General features: G+C 36.9%; 1 protein-coding gene across 3 annotated transcripts in view; it reads left to right on the top strand.

Annotated features, from left to right (window-relative positions):
- Positions 1–21,596, top strand: part of LOC131153206 (probable UDP-3-O-acylglucosamine N-acyltransferase 2, mitochondrial) — a 69,075-nt gene that overhangs the window by 40,157 nt on the left and 7,322 nt on the right. For all 3 annotated transcript variants that reach the window (XM_058105359.1, XM_058105361.1, XM_058105360.1), the window contains exon 4: positions 1,090–1,139. In XM_058105359.1, the coding sequence (XP_057961342.1) occupies positions 1,090–1,139 (50 nt within the window). The remainder of the gene's footprint in view (positions 1–1,089; positions 1,140–21,596) is intronic.

Genomic DNA, 21,596 nt, shown 5'->3' with positions numbered 1-21,596 from the left:
TGACGAGTGGCCTTCAGTCATTCGTCGACGAGACCAGGGGAATCGTCGACGAGCTGCCTGTTATTCAGCCCGATCCAACCTAGGTCAATGCATATGAATATGTCATGAAAAACATGCATCTTAAGGTCAGTCTATATGTCATTTTGAGCTTCCAACTATATCATGTAAGCATGCATATACAAATATAATCTAAAACAATACAACTGAAATAAGACTACGTCTTCACTCATTTGCTCTTGAATTCTCTATGGAATGGGCCAAGATATGTGAGTTTTATGTTCCTTACGGCTTCCATTTTTCCTTTGCCATGTGTGCGTGCTTGAAGTATAAACCTGTTCAAGTACTAAATGCACAAATGAGATATTTGTATTTTGTCATTTTCAAAACAGGATCAGACTCAAAAAGTTAATAGTTCATATGTTTGCAATCAATTCCCATAAGAATTTTCCCAGAAATCAGGTTTCAGAGATTTCCTGGAAGCTATTCAGCCTGTGAATCTGTTGTCTTTTTGTTCCCACTTCAATTATTTTTCCTATTCTTAATTTGGTTGTCATTACTGGAAATCCTTTAAAGTGCAGAATAGTCCTACGCACTGCACTAGGACAGCATGGTAAACTTTGGATTCTTATCTATGCCGCATTATTTGTTTGTTTGATTTCTTTTATTTTTTTCAGGATCATCTCTTATTGTACTGCAACGTTACAATACAATTATTGAAATATTTGATGTTTTTCTTTTTCTTTGTTTGTTATTTTCTTCCGTCCTTAAATGATCACAGCTTCTATACATGGAAACTGTGTGGAACTGGACGTTAATAAATTTGTTGATTAGCACAGCATTTCCATTCCTAATATCTTTCCTTAAAGACTTCAATTCCTGATTTCTATCCTTTCTTATTGCATTGGACCATGTTTCAAGTTTCTGAAATAATTTTTTCCCCATTAAACCTTTGTCACAAATATCTCTTTACCACCATTCTGTTATACTCTCAACTTCGTTCTTTTTCATTGATGAAGTTATGTTGATAGGAAAATGTAGCTACTGTTATCTTTGCATTGTTCTAAAATTGGGAGCTATGTTTTTCTGCAGGATTTGGGTTTTTTGTGGATGAGCATGGGAACATGTTGAAGAAGCCTCAAGTTGGTGAAGTTTAAATTCAGTATAATTTTGTTTCATCATGTTGCTTTGGCATCCTTCATCATTTTTGTTTCATCATGTTGCTTTGGTATCCTTTATCATTTTGTTTCATTGTGTTGTGTTGGCATTCCTTATTTTTTATTTATTTTTTTGGCACAAATTGAAGTTTTGAGATACTTTTACTGAATACAATCTTTTAAACTAGTCTTCTTTATTGTATTTTGGAAGTGTCTTCATGACATATTTGCTTTTGGGGCTCTATATATGGGATTGCTAGTCCATTGCCAATGCTATTGCCCCTGATTAAAAATTCTACTTTTTGTTATTAATGAATCATTGCTTGCATTTTAGACCTAAGGTGCTGCAGTAAGACAATTTATAAATGTCAAAAATCTCATGTAACTAATCTTGCTGCTCATGAGACCAACTTCACCTTTGGCATGTTCTGGGCATGCCCACTTTGCCAGTCAAAGCATTTTTATTGTACCAGATTCTTCAACTTATTGTTGGGAGTCAACTGACAGGCCTATTTTGAGTGTGTATCTAACGTTAGTGGCTTCTTCTGATCCTCTTTGCAATATTCCTTTTTTCCATCCTTTTGAGTTTTTTATAAGCACCAATTTGGGTTAGGAATCTGCTTTCAGGTTGGCATATAGTGTCCTATTGCATGTGCTATAATTGTTTTACTATCCACTGATGTACAAAGGAAATAATAATAATAGTCTCTATTCACTGTAGGTCTATAAGTATGCGTACATATATTTGTGTGTGGTTACTGACAAAGTAAGATTGCTGATATGTTTTAAATTTTTCTTTGAAAAGTCGCTGGCATCCCTTCTTTGCTTTGTTTATCAACCTTGCAGCTGTAGTGTGTGGGTGTGTCATAACTTTTAAACTAACCCAAATCTGCAAGGATTCATTGAACAGAGACCGGGAGAAAGGCCCTTTTCCATAATTTCCTTTTATGGTGTGTGAGAGACTCTAGATTGGTAATTCATAGATTGATTATTCATGTATTAGACACTTAGTTGGCATTACACCTTTTGATATAGGACAACCAAGAAGAGAGAGAACATACAGAGAAATAGACAGGTTGGAGAAGGAAAATATGGATATAGGAGAATCAGAAGAGAAAGCAGAGCAGGTGAGAATGAAGAAGGTGAGAGAGAGAGATTCAATTAATCGTCCAGATTAATTATTCCTTTCGTCCATTAGGCTATTAAAACAATCAAACATGACAAAATAACTCAAAATAATTAATCAAAGTAACTAAAATTTCAGAAATAAGCTAGTGTCCCAAATTAAAATAAAGTCCCTAATTTCCTAGATCTGTGCCTCTTATGAAAATGTTTCTAAGGTGGTACAAGTAGTCATCTATCATACTTCCTAGGTTGAAAAGAATTTGACTATAGAGAGTTAGAATGCAAATACACTCTTAAAAGATCAGGATCAAGCTTGCTAAGATCATCTGTGGGTATCCAAGTGGTGTCTGTAGCAAGGTGGTCTCCACTGAATTAGGTATTAGCAAAAACTTCTGTGCCAAGAAGTCGCAAACTCATCATCCAATATGGCCGCAGTCTCATCTAATGTGATAGAGGATCATGACTTGAGGAATTGTAGAACTTGCACAAAGAGTTGAAGATAAAGCAGGAGGCTCAAAAGTGCCTTGATTAGGTGTCAAATTCCCTGCATTAGAATATTCATATCATTAGGAAAATCAAGTACATATGCATTAGATTCAAGTTTTCTAATTTTAGAGAATGAGTCAACAACATGGGTATGTAATGTCTTAAATGACTTATTAGAAGAGCATTGAGGATGAATGCGAACCGGGAGACTATTCGCTACATTAAATTTTCTAGCCTTGTAATATACAGTAGCATCAAGTCTATAATCTATATTACTCGTGAAAAATTTGCGCCTAAGCTCAATATGCAAATCATGGATATGTTGTACCAAAGGTCTAGCACGTTCAGAAATACGGGCATAAGGTGGCAAAGAAATAAGATTAATGGTAGCATGAGATTTGCATCCAAAGATAGGTTCAAACAGACTTTCCTCATAGACCTATTCATAAAATTGTTGCAAGCAAACTCAATAGTAGAAAATACGGTCCCAAGTGCCTTGTTCATCTTCTACAACACGTCTAAGGAAATCACACAAAATATGATTAAAATCCTTAGTTTGACCATCAATTTAGAATTGTAAAGCAAAAGAAAACATCAAATTGGTGCCAAGAAAGCTTCTAAATTGCATTCCAAAAGTAACTGATAAACTTTGCATCTTGATGGTACAGTCTGGAGCAGTGGAGCTAGGCAAAGCATGTTTTTTGACAATTTCCTTGTGTTGCATTATTTTGCGGACTAAAGCTTTGTAGGATTGTGTTAACTTTGGTGCAATCCCAAAAAAAAGGGGGGGGGGGGTGAATTGGAAATTAAAAAATTATTCCTAGGTTTAGCTAATCCAGTAGGTAGTATTTCACAAACCTAGGATCTTTCTATGTATTCACAATCCCAAACAAATATTCAAATAATAAACGTAAACATACAGGTGCAGAACGTAAATTGCGGAAAATAAAATCAACACCAGATATGTTATCAAGGTTCGGTCAATATTGCCCACATTTCCGCCTTGACACACCCGCACAAGGATTACACTATAAGCTCACTTAACGTGTGGAGCGACACCGTTTACAATCAGGTCAATTAATGGGGGTTGACCTCAACCTACACCTTACCAGGATGGTGCACCTAGCTTTCCTAATCAGGTTTAAGCCAATCCAGGACTATTCCAGAGGGCTAGTCTCCCTCTTCAGGCCCACGCCTGGAATACAACGAATATGAAAATTTTCGTACAAACAAACGCTTCTTACACAAGCAAATTATGTACCAATGTAATTAATATACTACCGAATGATATGATAAGATAAGCTCAATGTAGTCTTAGTATCTACTCTCAAAGATTTATGCAAATATTGCAATCAGTACGTGAGAGTGCAAGTGATAGGATCTTTGTGTCAAAATAATAGTCTCAATCATAATGTACCAACAAAGATCACAAGCACACTTAAAATATCTCAACAAATATTTTTCTCAAAATAAACGACAAGAGATATTCAAAAATGGTTTGTAAAAGTTATTTGATCTTTGTGTCAAGATGACAATATCAATCAAAAGATATAGCAACAAAGATCTTCACAACACAGACAAATAACTCAAAATATTTCTCAAAGATAAGCACAAGAGATATTTGAAAATGGTTCGTAAAAAATTATTTCACAAACAAAAAGCAATACGAACTCTTGAGTATTGCAATGATGATGCAAAACTCATTAGCTCTATGAAGTTTTCCTACGAAAGACTTATTAATGAAGTCTTCTAAAAACACTCAAACTTACTCTCGGATAAAAAATATCTCAATCAATTAGAACTAACGAGAGTGTAAGCTTAACTAGAAACTCACAATAACACTTATACTTAGCAAGATTTGCAATGGGGATGAGTAAGAAAAAAGGAATGAAGCTTGAATGTGAGAAATAGAGCTTTTGAAAATTAGAGAAAATTTGCTAAATGTTTTTACTAATCTCCCACTAATTTTTGCATATGAGGGGGTATATATAGAATTCCCCAAAAATATAACTGTTAAGGACATATTAGTCATTTTGGAAAAAGTTTAAGTGAGGTTAATAAAAATAACAGCGTTTTTAACCTCAGTAATTTTCGCCAACCCGAGAACACTAGTTGACCGTATTTAAGGTTCGGTTGATCGAATGTCTAGGTTTGGTCGACCGGGAGTATTTTGAACTAGAAAGATGGTCGACCGTACTTGAGGGGTTCAAAGGCGATTTTCCAAATCCGCGCGGTTCGGTCGATCGGATCATTTTGAACTAGGAGGTTCAGTCGACCGGGCGCTTGGGGCTTCTCTCGAGTATGTTTGGTCGACCAGACCGTTAGAGTTCATTTTCTGGTCGGTCGACCGAAGAGTCAATTGTTGACCTTGGGGAGGTTCGGTCGACCAGGGCGTTGGAGAACATTTCTGGTTGGTCAACCGAATGGTCAAAATGTTGACCCAGTGGAGGTTCGGTCGACCGAAGAATTCTGCGTGTAGAAGTTCAGTCAACCGAACATGCCCTTTTTGTGCATTTCGGTCTTTTCCTGCTTATAAAGTTACCCCTATTCACATGATAATCAACACTAAGATTATGGGGGCCATTTTCATGCAATATTGTGGGTCCTATGGTCGATCTAAGGCCTTTGAGCATATACTCTAAAAAATCTGGCGTTGGTTGACCGAAGGGGATTCCTGAGGTCATTCAATAATCTTTTGAGCTTATCTATTCTACCATGTAGGTAAGACATTAATTATTAGAGACCCTTGAACTTAAATTATTACAGACCCAAAATGATGAATATAAATTACAATAAACAATTATGCCGGGGTTTTCAATTTTCTTCAAGTTGTCGCATACCATCAATATAATCCAGTTAGTATGATCCCGCACACAAACTTGAAAGTCATCAAATACAAAGAGTATTTGTCATTATCAAAACTGGGAATGACCTATAAGGTCAACAAATTGGATTGAACTTGATAGGATAGTTGTCCTATCTCGTGTGTGGTTTCACTGGTTTGCCATCCATAAGGGACAGAATAGGGCATACACTGAATTTTATTTTTACACTTATTGTCCTATGCATTTGAAGTTTTAACTTTCTTAGCTTGAGCCGGCCAATGAGGTGGGGCAAGGGGACCAGCCAGCTCTAGCCAGTGCGAGGGGGCTAAGAAGTCTCCCCTTAGCCTGCCCTACCTTACAACTGTGCTGCACTAAAACATAGGCTAAGAGTGCTTAGTCAAATAAATGTACTCTTTAAAGAATAGCTTGGAAACATGTGAGGCATAGTCTCATTGTGAGGAATAAAATGTGCCATTTTAGAGAACCTATCAATTACCACAAAAATATTATCATGACCATCGCTTGTTTTTGGCAAACCTAGCCTCCTAGGACAAAATCCATACCCTTTTTTTTCATTGTACATTTGGCAAAGGAAGAGATGTAATTATGTAAATAGTCTAGTATTTTGTTTCATAGTTTTTTCTAACTATCCTTCAACATGGAAAACTTTCCTAGCAACATTTCTTTTTGAGGAAGGCCTATAAAACCTAATAAGCTATCCTCAACAAGGACAATGGTCTTATCTATACCTAAGTGCCTAACTAAACCACCAGCATGCAAGCCCTGAACTTACCAACCTCTAAGTGAAGTCCAAGAATGCGTAATCTAGCGATTTTAAAAGGGTGATCATCGTAGAGAAAAATCACTACAATTGTTATGGCTACTATTTTCCACTATCCACCTCTTGAAGGATAACATAACAAAATCAAGACAAGCCTGATACTCATTCAATCTCTCAAGTCCTACAAGCTCAGTACTTATGACATGAAGAATAGTTGCCTCTTGACTAGGTCAGCGACAACCTTACACTAAACACTTAAACAGTGTGTAAACAATGATGTACTCATTCAAGAATTCTACCCACCAAGCATACCTAGAATTTAATTTCTTCCATGAACCAAATTCCTTTTCCTTGGTGTTCTGAATATAGTACAAATTTTTGAGGTGACAGGTAAGATCTCTATTATTGGAGGGATTTAACCATAACATTATTGTCTTTATCATAACTGACCTACCTGTTCAGCCTCAAATAATTTTTTTGCTGAAGATTGCTACTAGGTGTCCATCCCAGCTCAAAACACCACCTATACCTACCTAAAAGCATGACAAGCAACCTCAAAAATTCTACTAAAATCAGGATGTGCAGTTACATGTGCTTGTGTTATCTTAATCTCAAGATAAACCCTAGCAGCTTTAGGGGTTCAACAAAACGCTCAAGACAGCCAGCAATAGGAGACATGATAGTATGAAAATCACTAGTGTAACACCTGTAGAACTTAGATAGGCTATGAAAATTAGGAACACCTAGGATCATGGATTTGACCTTTTTTGGGTTAGTTTGCAATAAAGTGCACTTTTTAAGGCTAGCATATAACATGAGTTTCCTTTAAACGTGGTAAAGATTTGATGAAGATGGACTAGATGCTCCTCTTTAGATCTACTGTAGACCAAGATATCATCAAAGTAGACCACTAGGAGTTTTTCTATGAATGGCAGTAGGAATCTAGTATTTATTGGAAAAATTGTAATGAAATATAGGAGGAATCCCTTGTGTCATAACCCTCATGAAAGTAGGAGCATTGGAGAGGCTGAAGGATATGAGTCATATGACTAACCAATGAAACAAACTAGGGTCTTAAATGCATATTTTTATTCATCTCCTAGTCTGATGCTAATATAATGATAATTGCTGTGTAGGTTGATCTTGGAGTACCAACTAAAACCAGCTAGATTGTCAAGAATATTCTCAAGTTTGAAGGTTTGGAACCTATTCTTGATGGTTATTTGATCTAACTTTCTGTAAGTTGGTCGGGTTTTGGGGAGAATAGGATAGACCATCCAGTTGGGATGTGTTCAGCAGACCCAAGTCTGAGGGGTGTCTGGGCATCGAGAATGTGGTGTAAAAAAGAAAAAATCTCCCTGATGGGCAAATGGCTTTGGAGGTTCCCTTTAGAAGTTGATTCCGTATGGCGTGAGGTGATTAAGAACAAGTAAGGGATCAACTGGAATGGGTTGGAGATGGGAGGCAGCAGCACTACCTCTCAAATGTGTCCATGGAAATTTATGTCTTAGGTAGCTTGTCTATATTTTCCTCTTATCCAGTTCAAAGTCAGTAATGGCAAAAAAATTTTGCTTCTAGGAGGATGTGTGGGTGGGGAAGTCTTCATTGGAGTTGAAAGTTCATCATTTATTCAAGCTTTCATTGCTATATGGCGCTTCCATCTGCCATCAGCTCATTTATTTCTTCTGAGTGGGGTCCTTCTTCTTGGGATTTCCATTTCTTTAGGAACCTTAATGAATGAGAGGTCAAAGAGCTCACTATCCTTCTTTCTTCATTGGACCATCATTTTCCTTCCGCTCATGAGGATAGGAGAGTGTGAGAGAGTGACTCCTTGGTTACATTCACTTCTAAATCCTTTCTTTCTCACCTTTTAAAACGTTCTCTCCCAAACTTTTTTCCTTGGAACCACATTCTTTGGAAGGCCAAGGTAACTAGGAAGATTCGGGCTTCTATTTGACCGTAATCTTGGAAAGGATTAATATGTAGGATTTGCTTAACAAAAGGCCTCATAAAGCTCTTAGTCGTAACATGTGCTTCATGTGTTATGCATGCCATGAAACAAATCTATTTGTGCATTACAGTGTAGCATCGGAGCTGTGGAATGCCCTTTTTGCACTTGCAAGGGAAGAGTGTGTGGCTCCAAGAAAGGTGGGAGATTTGTTATTGATTAACTTCAAGGGTTTTGGAAAGAACGAAAACAAATGGAAAAGCTCTTTGGCTTGCGGTTGTCTTCACCATCCTTTGGACCTTGTAAATTGAGAGGAATATGTAGAAATCTCGAGAATCTTGGAAGTAATTTAGGGAGGTATATATGTAGAGGATTGTAGATTATTGAGAGAGATTTCTTTAGGAGATTGTTTCCATATTTAGGTTTCACAATTTTATTATAAATATTGTGTATTGGCTTGTACAAATCATTCAAGAAATACAGAAATTTTATTCTGTTTTCATGGTGTCAAAGCTAGGGTTTCTAAACCTTAGCTAGCAATGGCAGATGGCGCCATCAACAACAAAGGATCGAGCACCTTTGAAGCTTTCGACGGCGAGACTGAAGCTGCCTTCATTGTGGGTTCGAATGGGGCTAGACAACTTGTCATTTCCACTCTCGGTGGAGAGATTGAACAGAAAAAATTTCCGTGAATGGGCTCAGTCCATCAAACTTGTGATTGAAGGCAAAGGAAGGTTAGGATACCTTATCGGCGAAAGGAAGAAGCTCACCTCAACCAACATTGCAGCTCTGCAAAAATGGAAGTCTGAGAATTCCATGGTGACTGCATGGCTCGTAAACTCTATGAAGCCTTCAATCGGAAAGACCTACCTGTTCTTTCTGACGGCGAAGGATGTTTGGGATGCTGTTCGTGGGACGCCCTCCGATGTCGAAAGTTACTCCCAGATCTTCGAGATAAAGGCCCGATTGTGGCAAATAAGGCAAGGAGAGCGAGACGTCACCGACTACTACATGGAGATGACGAACCTCTAGCAAGGCAAGGAGAGCGAGACGTCGCCGACTACTACATGGAGATGATGAATCTCTAGCAAGTGCTTGACCTGAGCGTTGAGGAAGAATGGGAATGCTCCGATGACAGTACTCGCTACAAGAAGAGACTTGAGAATGAACAAGTCTTTGAATTCTTGGCCGGACTCAACCGTGACTTAGACGATGTGCAAGGAAGGATTCTCGGCCAACGCCCCCTTCCTTTGACTTGGAAAGTCTTTGCAGAGGTGAGGCATGAGGAAAGTCACCACAAGGTGATGCTGAAGGCACCGACCGAAATTAATGGGCTTGAGATGTTGTCCCTAATCTTGAGAACTCCTGTGAGTACATGCCAAAAGACGCAAAAAGGGAGACCCTGGTGTGAGCACTGTCGCAAGCCAGGTCATTCCAAAGACAATTGCTGGGAAATACATGGGAAGCCTGCAGATTGGAAGTCGAGACAGTGTCAGAAAAATCGTGGCTACCAGGTAGCTTGATAACCCAGCTGAGAAACCACAAGATGAGAAAAATAACAATTCCACTCCAAGTGGCGCATTCAGTCTAGAGCAGTTGGAGCAACTCTATAAAATGTTCTCTACCATTCAAGCATTGGTTCAGTCTTCCACAAGTCTTCCCTCTGGTTCTTTAGCCCACCAAGGTAATTTTTTGACAGCCTTAAATACCATATCTCATTACAGATCGCCATGGATAATTGATTCTGATGTCTTTGATCATATGACTGATTCTTATCATCTATTCTCATCCTATTGTGCTGAAAATTTGAATGTTAAGATTGCAGATGGATCACTCTCATCTGTTGTAGGCAAAGGGAGTATTCGAATCTATGATTCTATAATTCTAAAATCTGTTCTACATGTCCCTAAGCTGTCTTGCAATTTATTATCCATTAGCCCATTGACAAAAGATTCCAATTGCTTTTCTAAATTCATTTCCTCACATTGTGTTTTCTAGGACCCATCATTGGGGAAGACGATTGGTAGTGCTAAAGCGTGTGAGGGACTCTATTACTTTGAAGTGACAAGTACGAGTAAACAATGAAAACTACTATTTGTGATTTTGCATGTGTTTCTAGGGATAGTGAAATTTTGTTATGACATTCTAGAATGAGTCATCTAAATTTTCAATACTTAATACATTTATTTCCTTCTATTTTTTCAAATAAAACGTCTTCTGAATTTTAGTGTGAGATTTGTTAACTTGCAAAACATCAACGTAATCCCTTTCCAAAGTCCACATACAAACCATTCACAGTGATTTATGGGGGTCCTCACGCTCTCTTAATCGCACTCACACGAAATGGTTTGTTACTTTTATTGATGATCATACTCGTATTTGTTAGGTTTACTTGTTGAAAGATAAAACTAAAGTTCGTTATGTTTTTGTCAGTTTCCACTCCATGATCCAGACACAATTCCAAATTCACATTCAAATTTTACATACTGATAATGGTACAGAATATTTCAATAATATCTTGGGACATTATCTTCAAGAAAATGGAATTGTTCATCAAAGTTCCTGCGTGAATGCCCCTCAACAAAATGGGGTTGCTGAATGAAAAAATAGGCATATTCTTGAAGTAGCTTGGGCATTGATGTTCACTACAAATACGAAAATTTTTTTTTGGGGCGATGACATTTTAACAACTACTTATCTCATTAATCGAAAGCCTACTTGGGTTTTTTCTTTTGCTACTCCTCTCCAGAAATTCCAAGAATGGTTTCCCAACTCTCAGCTCCACTCCAATCTCTCTATGAAAATCTTTGGATGTGTTGACTTTATTGTAATCCCAAAGGGGGGGGGGGGGAATTGGATATTTAAATTTTTTTTCCCTAGGTCAATTAGCCAACAACAGTATATCACAAACTTAGGGTCAATTTAGAGCAAATATGAAATAAACCAATAAATACAACTATAATTAAATTTGCACGAGTAAATGAACCAAGCATGCACAGTATAGTAAAGCGACTAAAGTAAAGATGACACTAGATATGTTATTGAGGTTCAGCAAATGTGCCTACGTCCCCGCTTCGGCTCGCAAGCCCGAAGATTCCACTACGGCTCACTTAATGGGTGGAGCAGCAACGGTTACAACCAGGTTAAATTACCAGGGCTGACCTTAACCTTTACATACAATCCTTCCGAGCTAGATTAACGCCCAGTAAGGCCACGCCTGGAATACAGCAAATACACAATACAACGTTCGTGTACAAAAATACGTGCTTCTCCAATAAGCAGATTTGTACTAGTATAACTAATACACTTCAAAATGAAAAGATCTATAAGCTTAGTGAACCATGGTCTTAAATTTCCACGAAATTGTCGAAATTTCCGACAAAATTTCCGATTTCCGTCACCCTCGAAATCGAAATGGCATTCGATTTTCGTCTTGCATAATATCCGTCGAAATCTCAACGAATCATCCGAAATTTATCAAAACCTCAAAATTTTAGCGAAATTTGTCGAAATTTTAACTATATAATGAAATTTCGTCGAAATTCAAACGAGAGATTCAAGAGTGAAGTGAAATTTCTCTTTTAATTTATTTTATTGAAACAAAAGGTAACCACAAGTGCTTTTGAAATTATATGAAAAAATAAATTTATAGTAATATTTTATTTAACCATTCATGTCTAAATTATCAATATTTGTACAATAAATAATATTTAAATGAATTATGAATTTCATTTTCATTAACTAAATTTGTTTAATCTACATTATCTTACAAACATGTTTGATACATATACTATTTTACAACTTTTCCACCTTACACAAAACATAGATGTATTTAATTTGTAATATATTAGTCTTAAAACTTCTATTATTATATTTGTTAACCATTTCTAAAGTTTCACCAAGAATTTCATGCTTTACTACTAGTTTCCGTTATTTTTTCAGATCGAAACCAAAATTGACATCGAAATCGAAATTTCCGTCGAAATTTCCGGTCTTTTGGAGCTTCGAAATTTGAGTCGAAATCGAAATTTAAGACCTTGCAGTGAACACAATATTACAACTCTCAAGATAATGTCAGTGTGGTAATCAAAGTGTCTATGATAATATCTTTGAGACAATATATATAAATATATCAACTACAAGAAATTTCCGTTCTTTTGGAGCTTTGAAATTTGAGTCGAAATCGAAACTTAAGACCTTGCAGTGAACACAATATTACAACTCTCAAGATAATGTCAGTGTGGCAATCAAAGTGTGAGAGTGTGCTATGATAATATCTTTGAGACAATGTATATAAATATATCAACCTCAAATAGGGTTTCAAAGATTTCGAAAGTATAATCAAATATCTCAAAAAGATTTCTAGAAACTCAAGCACAAGAGATGTTTAGAACACAAGCTTGTCAAAAATATTTTCTTCAAAAAACATAAGACAAGCTCAAGAGTCTTGCAATAAAAATGCAAAGACTCACAAGCTTATAAAAGTTTCTCCACAAAATAAATTAATGGATTAAATCAATGGGGAAAAATTTTTGGGCTTAACTCTCTTTTAAAATCAACAATCAATCAAAAACATGAGATTATAAGCTTGCAATGGAAGTGTAGGTAATCTTAAAATACTCTCACTCGATATGATTTTGCAATGGAATGAGTAAAAGTGAGGTATATAGGCTTGTATAAGAATGTGTAGCTCAAAGAATTTCAGAGAGATTTTCTTAATCAAGGCACTAATTAATTCTTAATCTTTGCAAATGAGGGTATATATATAGCCTCTACCAAAAAATTGACCGTTGGGACAGAGGGAAATATTAAAATTGTTTAATAAGATTTTAATCCAATTTACCCATAATTAACCTCAGTTATCGCGGTTAAAAATATGGCAACCCGAGAGTTTCGGTTGATCGTATTCATGGTTCGGTCGACCATGAAGATTATGAACTACGAATATGGTCGACCGTATTCAAGGCGATTTTGAAAATGTTCGAGGTTTAGTCGACTATATCTGAAATTCAGTCTACTATTCATATGGTTCGGTCGACTCAATCACAAATTAACTAGAAGTTCGGTCGACTAAGTTGTTGGGGGTCAAACACGTGCCAGTTTAGTCGACTGTGGAAGATATGTTCAAAAATTGAACAATCAACCAAGCAAAGTAAACAAGTTGACTTCTGGTTAGTTCGGTCGACCGAGGTGTTTTTAATGTGCTGAGTTCAGTTGGCTGAACCCCTTTAAAACTTTAAAATTTGTCCTGTTTTTGAGTATAGTTTACCCTGTTTGCATAGTTATGATTTGTAAGATAGAGGGGATTGTGCAAGTGATGCGTAGGGACCTAAGATCGATCTAAGGTCTTTGAGCTTATAGTCCTACCATGCAAGTAGTGCATTAGTTATTACAGACCTTTGATTATTATTATAGACCCTAATGAATAAATTATAAAATACAAATATAGACAATTTGGTCTTCATTTTCCTTGGATCACCATACGCCACCAAGTGATATGATTCTTCTCCATTTTATGTGTAGAGAGATCCTGCACACAAACTCAGGGCGTAGATTAGATACACAAATATTTGTCATTATCAAAACGGGTTATGACCAATAAGGTCAACATTCTCCTCCTTTTTGATGATGACAAATACTTCATGCAAAAGTCGGTTATAGCCATGAAAGGCTCCTCCTGAGAATATGCATAAATGAATTTTAAAGCTTAAGCATATAAAGAGAGGAAGACATACAATCAAATTGTTTACCCAATTTTGCCTACTTCCCCCCCTTTTGGCATCAGCAAAAGGGTTAAGGTAGAAAAGATAAAAGCTTATAGGCAGACAATGGATAACAGTCATTCAAATGCAAGATATGGTTTTGGAAAAGGAATTTGTAGAAATTTCGGCAGCATGCCGTTTGTAAGTGGAGCATTTCCCAAAAAAAACATCTAAATATCAAGGACCCGATCGATTGATTTCAAGTTTACAATAATTCACAACAATCAACTCAAATAGTCTAGTATGGATCAAAAACCTTAATATAAGTATAACTGTCAACATCCAAGAGATAGAATAATCATGTAGTGCAAAATGAATAACACAAATAATCTCAAAAAGTATGCAGTGTAGCAAAGATAGACTTAAATTTTTAGAGCCGTAGTTTTCTAAGTTAAATAGCTCCCCCTCAGTTAGTGCACTCTATCATATTTCTAGGTGGCATCTCAACTATGCATTAGACCTAACTCACGTCTAATCTGTATAAATCTATCCTCTTGAAGATGTTTTGTGAATATGTCAGCCCATTGTTCATCAGTGCACACGAACTCAAGTGCCACATCCCCATTTTGCACATGCTCATGAATAAAATGATGTCTAATTTCAATGTGTTTGGTTCGTGAATGTGAGATGGGATTCTTTGAAATATTGATTGCACTAGTGTTATCACATTTGATTGGAGTCGTGTCATAGTGCAACCCAAAGTCCATAAGTTGGTGCTTCATATAAAGCGTTTTAGCATAACAACTTCCAGTCGCAATATATTCAGTTTCGGCTGTGGATAAGGCAATATAGTTCTGTTTCTTGGAGAACCAAGAAATCAGAGATTGTCCTAAGTAATGGCAAGTGTTGCTAGTGCTTTTTTGATCTACTTTACTACCGGAAAAGTCAGCATCCGTGTAACTAACAATCTCAAATAAAGTATGCTTAGGGTACCACAAACCTAACCCAATAGTCCCAACAAGGTACCTAAGTATCCTCTTAATTGCTAACAAGTGAGACTTCTTAGGTGCAACCTGAAATCAAGCACACATACAAATACTAAACATAATGTCAGACCTGCTAGCTGTAAGATACAAGAGACTACCAATCATGCCACGATAAAGTTTGACATCAACAAGGATGCCTTGCTCATCTTTGTCAAGTTTAGTGGAAAAGCTCATAGGAGTTTCTAGAATTTTACCGTCTTCCATATTAAATTTCTTAAGTAAGTTCCTAACATATTTTGATTGGCATATGAAAGTCCCATGTTTGACTTGTTTAATCTGGAGTCCTAGGAAGAAACTTAGTTCATCCATCATGCTCATTTCAAATTCGTTTTGCATGCATTTGGCAAACTCATTACACAGTTCATCATTTGTAGCTCCAAAGATAATATCATAAACATATATTTGTACAAGGAGCATATGATCATTTTTAGATTTAATGAAAAGTGTAGTATCAATTTTGCCTCAGGTAAATCCATTTTCTAGAAGAAAACCACTAAGCCTCGTATACCAAGTTCTAGGAGTTTGTTTCAATCCATACAAGGTTTTAGACAATCGATATACATGATTAGGATATTTATGGCTTTCAAAACCTAGTGGTTGTTCTACATAGACTTCCTTATTTATATACCCATTCAAGAAGGCGCTTTTAACATCCATTTGATATAGTTTAAAGTTCTTAAAAGCGGCATATGCAAGTAAGATGCGAATGACTTCCATCCTAGCCACGGGAGCATATGTTTCCTCAAAGTCTATGCCTTCCTCCTGATTATACTCCTAGGCCACTAACCTAGCTTTATTTCTAGTCACTGCACCATTTTCATCCTTTTTGTTTCTATAAACCCATTTGGTTCCAATAATAGTGTGATCGTCAGGTCTAGGAACTAAGGTCCAAACTTTGCTTCTTTCAAATTGATTTAACTCTTCCTGCATAGACATTACCCAAGATTCATCCTCCATGACTTCCGTAATATTTTTAGGTTCTTCCTGAGATAAGAATGCAAAATGACTAACTAGGTTCCTTAAGGAAGCACGGGTGGCAACACCACGTGAGGGTTCACCTATGATTTGATCTAAGGGATGCTTCCTAATAAATTTCCAGTCTCTAGGAAGTTCATGAACCTCATTTTCAATTTTATTATCTTCAGTTGATATATCATTAACCTCTGAATCTTTATCTACATTATTTTCAATGGAGAGCTTCTCTAATCCTCTTTTAATTTCAACATCATCTTCATCATCTTTTTTTGAAAAAGGATTAGACTCATCAAAGACAACATGGATGAATTCAATAACAGTTAATGATCTTTTATTAAATACTCTGTAAGCCTTACTGTTAAGTGAATAACCTAGAAAAATTCCTTCATCAGATTTTGAGTCAAACTTCCCTAGGTGCTCATTATCCCTAAGTACAAAGCATTTACAGCCAAAGACATGAAAATAAGATATGTATGGTCTATGTCCATTCCATAATTCATAGGGAGTCTTATTAAGAGAGGGCCTGATTAATTCATTACATAACAAGCAGTGCTCACTGCTTCGGCCCAAAAATATTTGGGTAATTTATGTTCATTAAGCATTGTTCTACCCATTTCTTGCAAGTAACTATTCTTTCTTTCTACAACATTGTTTTGCTGTGGGGTCCTAGGTGCAGAGAAATTATGAGATATACCCTCTAGGTCACATTAGTTCTCTATGCCATCATTTTTGAATTCAGTTCCCCTATCACTTCTAATGTGCGTTATTTTGTAGCTCTTTTCATTTTGAATTTTTCTACAAAGTCTAGTAAATTGATCACATGATTCATCTTTGCGTGTAAGAAATAGTACCCATGTGAACCTAGAAAAATCATCTACAATTACAAATGCATACAATTTTCCTCCTAGACTCTGAACTTGATTAGGACCAAACAAGTCTAAGTGCAACATTTCAAGTGGTCTAGTGGTGGATATGATTTTATTTTTCTTAAAACTTGATCTCGTTTGCTTATCCATTTGACATGCATCACAAATTTTATTTTTCACAAAAGGTGTTTTTGGTACTAAGTCATTTTTCACAAGTTTTGACAAAAAATCCATGCTAGCATGCCCTAGATGTCTATGCCACAACCAACTTGCTTCATTTATAGCAAAAAAACATGTTACATGTTGAGAATCTAAGTTATCAAAATTGGTGGTGTAAACATTTTGTGACGATCAACAATAAAAAAGATTTTGTTATCAGATTTATTTTCAACAATGCATTTGTCATTTTCAAAGGACACCCTATAACCTTTATCACACAATTAACTTATACTTGGAAGGTTCTGTTTTAAACCATCAACTAATAAAACATTATCAATAACGAGATGAGGACAACCTTAAGTATACCTGCAAAAATATTTAAGTAACTGATGTTGGTCCCCAAATTCTGTTGAATCCAAAGGGGTTAGTACCTGGTTTACCTTTGACTCTCCACACTTTCTTAATTTTCACATGTTTATTTCTAAAAGGACAGTCAAATTGAATATAACCTATCTGTATGCATTTATAACGTGTTTTTTGCCTGAATGATTCTTTAAGTGGAATGTAGGATTTTGATTCACAAGTAAAATATCCCAAATAAAGATCATTTCGCCTTACATTTCCAATGCCATTAAATCTGAGACCTTCTTTATTAAGCGAATTTCTTTGGGCCCCAATAAGTTTTTCAAAATTATTTTGGTCCTTTGTAAATTTGTAGATAATTTTGGAGCTATCCTCCAATTTTTTTTCAAGTTCAGCCATTTTCGAATTCTTTTCTTCTTGCCAAGTAGAGTGAACCGATTTTCCCATTTCAAAAAGTTTTGACCAATTTTCACATTTCTTTTTCAAAATATCATTTTCCTTGGTCATCTTATTTAGCAATTTAGAGACACAAATGTATTCATACTGCAATTCTTTATATGTAGGCATGCTATCAGAATCGCAATCATCGTCATCAGAAAAATAAGAGGATAAGGAGCAGGATGATAATACCTCATCATTGTGTGCCATCAAGCACAAGTTAGCAACCTCAGAGTCACTACTGTCAGTGTCTGAATCACTGCTATTTTGTTTGTTCCACGATGTGCCGACTTTCATTGCTTTCTTCTTTTTCTTTTATTCCTTTTTCAGCAACGGGCAGTTTGGTTTGAATCCTGATTCTGGTTCACTACAATCACTAGACATGTTAGTAGATGTTTTCAAAGCAGTCACCTTCTTTATTCCATTTTGCTCATTTACTCTTTCATGGCCAACTCGTGTGTGATGAGTGACCCTATTAGTTCATCTAGGGACATTGCTTTTAAGTCTCTACCCTCAGCTATAGTAGTAGCCTTTGCTTCCCAAACAAGTGGCAAGCCCCTAAGAATTTTCCTAATCATCTCATATGTGGGATATGTCTTGCCTAGTGCATGTAGTGAGTTAATGATATGAGTGAAACGAGTGTACATGCTCTGAATAGATTCACTAGTGTTCATTCTGAATGCTTCATATTCACTAGTCAACGTATCAATTCTACTATCCTTAGCATCTCTAGTGCCTTCATAAGTAACCTCTAACTTATCCCAAATTTCCTTGGCAGTAGAGCATGTCATAACCTTATTGAATTCATTTACATCAAGTCCACAATATAAAATATTCATTGCAGTTGCATTTGTACTTACAGCTTTCATATCCTCATCAGTGTATCCTTCCTCAGTCTTAGGTACTCTAACCTCATCTTCAATTTTTATGGGAACAAAATTTCCTTTAGAGACAACTCTCTACACCTTCCAATCAATAGTTTGAAGCTAAATGCGCATCCTTTATTTCCAGAAGGTGTAGTTCACACTGCTGAAAACAGGAGGATGTGTGGACGAGGGTAGGGGTGAGCATAATTCGGGGAAAACCGAATTAACCGAATTAACCGACCGAAATTGGTCGGTTCGGTTCGGTTAAACAATTCAGTTCGGTCGGTTTGGTTATGCTTTCCAACATTTCGGTGAATCGGGTTTCGGTTCGGTGAATGGAGAATGTTAATTCGGTTAACCGATTAACCGAATTAATAATTAATTAAAATTTAAATATAAATTAGTAAATTAAATTTTGGTTATTATTATTCTGGTTTTCTCTCAGACTCTCACTCAGTCTCACACTCAGACACTCTCAGTTCTCACTGCTCTCGGAAGCCAGAACACAGAAGGCCCTCCTTCACTGGCAGTGAATCACTGCCAAACTGCCTCTCTCTCGCTCACCTGAGCTCTGTCCTCCGCAGTCCACACCACCAGACTCCATCTTAATGCGATGCCATCATCTATTCTTCTGTGTCCATCGCCGTAGCCATCGCCGGCCATTGTCACCAACACAGACTACACAGTACACAGTCACTGCTCTCTGAAATCGGAAGGCCATCACTGAGTCACTGCCTCTCTCTCGCTCATCCAAACTCACTGCTCCGCACCGCCATCGCCATCGCCGTCGTCGTCCATCGTCACGACGTCACCAGCACACAAGCTCCCTCTCATTCTCATTTCTCTTCTCTTGCGCACATACCAGTTCACTGAGAAGTGAGAACCACCCCCGACGACTCCTCATCGGCGTCAAGCTTGCTCGAGCCCAATCGTCTCCCTAACCACCTCTCCTCCGCATCAGTCCAGAATTTGGATAGTGGATACACCTTCCCGGCTTCCCCCCTTCCCTCACTTCTCGGATACACCTTCACGCCTCACGGCTTCCCCACTTCCCTCACTTCTCGGTTAAATTCGATTAACCGAATTACCCGAAAAAGAAATTCGGTCGGGTTCGGTTCGGTGAGGCCAAATGGTTCGGTCGGTTCGGTTAACAGTATTCTTTAACCGAAATTTTCGGTTAATTCGGTTAATTAACCGGATATGGCCGAACCGACCGTTTGCTCACCCCTAGATGAGGGTCCCTCAGGAAAAGCGGTTACAGTATTATGAGCCTTTTTGATCTTTTTGCAGAAAAACGATTAAGTCTAAGCAACTAGGCTCTAATACCAATTGTTGACTTTACTGTAATCCTAAGAGGGGGGTGAATTGGATATTTAAAAATTTTCTTTTCTAGGTCAATTAGCCAATAGTAGTATATCACAAACCTAGGGTCAATCTTGAGCAAATATGAAATAAACCAATAACTACAACTGTAATTAAATTTGCACAAGTAAATCAACCAAGCATGCATAGTATAGTAAAGTGACTAAAATAAAGATGACACTAGATATGTTATTGAGGCTCGGCAAATGTGCTTACATCTTCGCCTCGGCTCGCAAGCCCGAGGATTCCACTACGGCTCACTTAATGGGTGGAGCGGCACCAATTACAACCAGGTCAAATTACCAAGGCTGACCTCGACCTTTACATACAATTCTATCGGGCTAGAGTAACGCCCCCTCAGGCCACGCTTGGAATACAACAAATACGCAAAACAACTTTCGTGTACAAAAATACGTGGTTCTCCAATAAGCAGATTTGTACCAGTATAACTAATGCACTTCAAAATGATAAGATCTATAAGCTCAGTAAAGACAATATTACAACTCAAGATAATGTCAGTGTGGCAATCAAAGTGTGAGAGTGTGCTATTATAATATCTTTGAAACAATATATATAAATATATCAACCACAAATAGGGTTTCAAAGATTTCAAAAGTATAATCAAATATCTCAAAAAGATTTCCAGAAACGCAAGCACAAGAGATATTTAGAACACAAGCTTGTCAAAAATATTTTCTTCAAAAAAACACAAGACAACCTCAAGAGTCTTGCAATAAAAATGCAAAGACTCACAAGCTTATAAAAGTTTCTCCACAAAATAAATTAATGGATTAAATCAATGGGGAAAAACTTTTGTGCTCAACTCTCTTTTAAAATCAACAATCAATCAAAAACGTGAGAGTATAAGCTTGCAGTGGAAGTGTAGGTAATCTCAAAATACTCTCACTCAATATGATTTTGCAATGGAATGAGTAAAAGTGAGGTATATAGGCTTGTATAAGAATGTGTAGCTCAAAGAACTTCAGAGAGAAATTTTCTTAATCAAGGCACTAATTAATTCTTAATCTTTGCAATTGAGGGTATATATATATAGCCTCTACCAAAAAATTGACTGTTGGGACAGAGGGAAATATTAAAATCGTTTAATAAGCTTTTAATCCAATTAACCCATAATTAACCTTAGTTACCGCGGTTAAAAATATGGCAACCCGAGAGTTTCGGTCGACTGTATTCACGGTTTGGTAGACCCAATTGTTAAGTTCGGTCGACCGTGAAGATTTTGGACTACGAATATGGTCGACCGTATTCAAGGCGATTTTGAAAATATTTGAGGTTCGGTAGACTATATCTGAAATTCAGCTTGCTATTCATATGGTTCGGTTGACTCAATCACAAATGAACTAGAAGTTTGGTCGATTAAGTTGTTGGGGGTTAGACAGTTCGGTCGATTGTGGAAGATACATTCAAAAACTAAATAGTCGACCGAGCGAAGTCAACAAGTTGACTTCAGGTCAGTTCGATCGACCGAGGCATTTTTAG

The sequence above is a fragment of the Malania oleifera genome, chromosome 4, assembly GCF_029873635.1.
Source record: "Malania oleifera isolate guangnan ecotype guangnan chromosome 4, ASM2987363v1, whole genome shotgun sequence".
NCBI classification, from domain to species: domain Eukaryota; kingdom Viridiplantae; phylum Streptophyta; class Magnoliopsida; order Santalales; family Ximeniaceae; genus Malania; species Malania oleifera.
The sequence above is the reverse complement of the archived record's forward strand: the minus strand, read 5'-3'. Positions and strand labels throughout refer to the sequence as shown.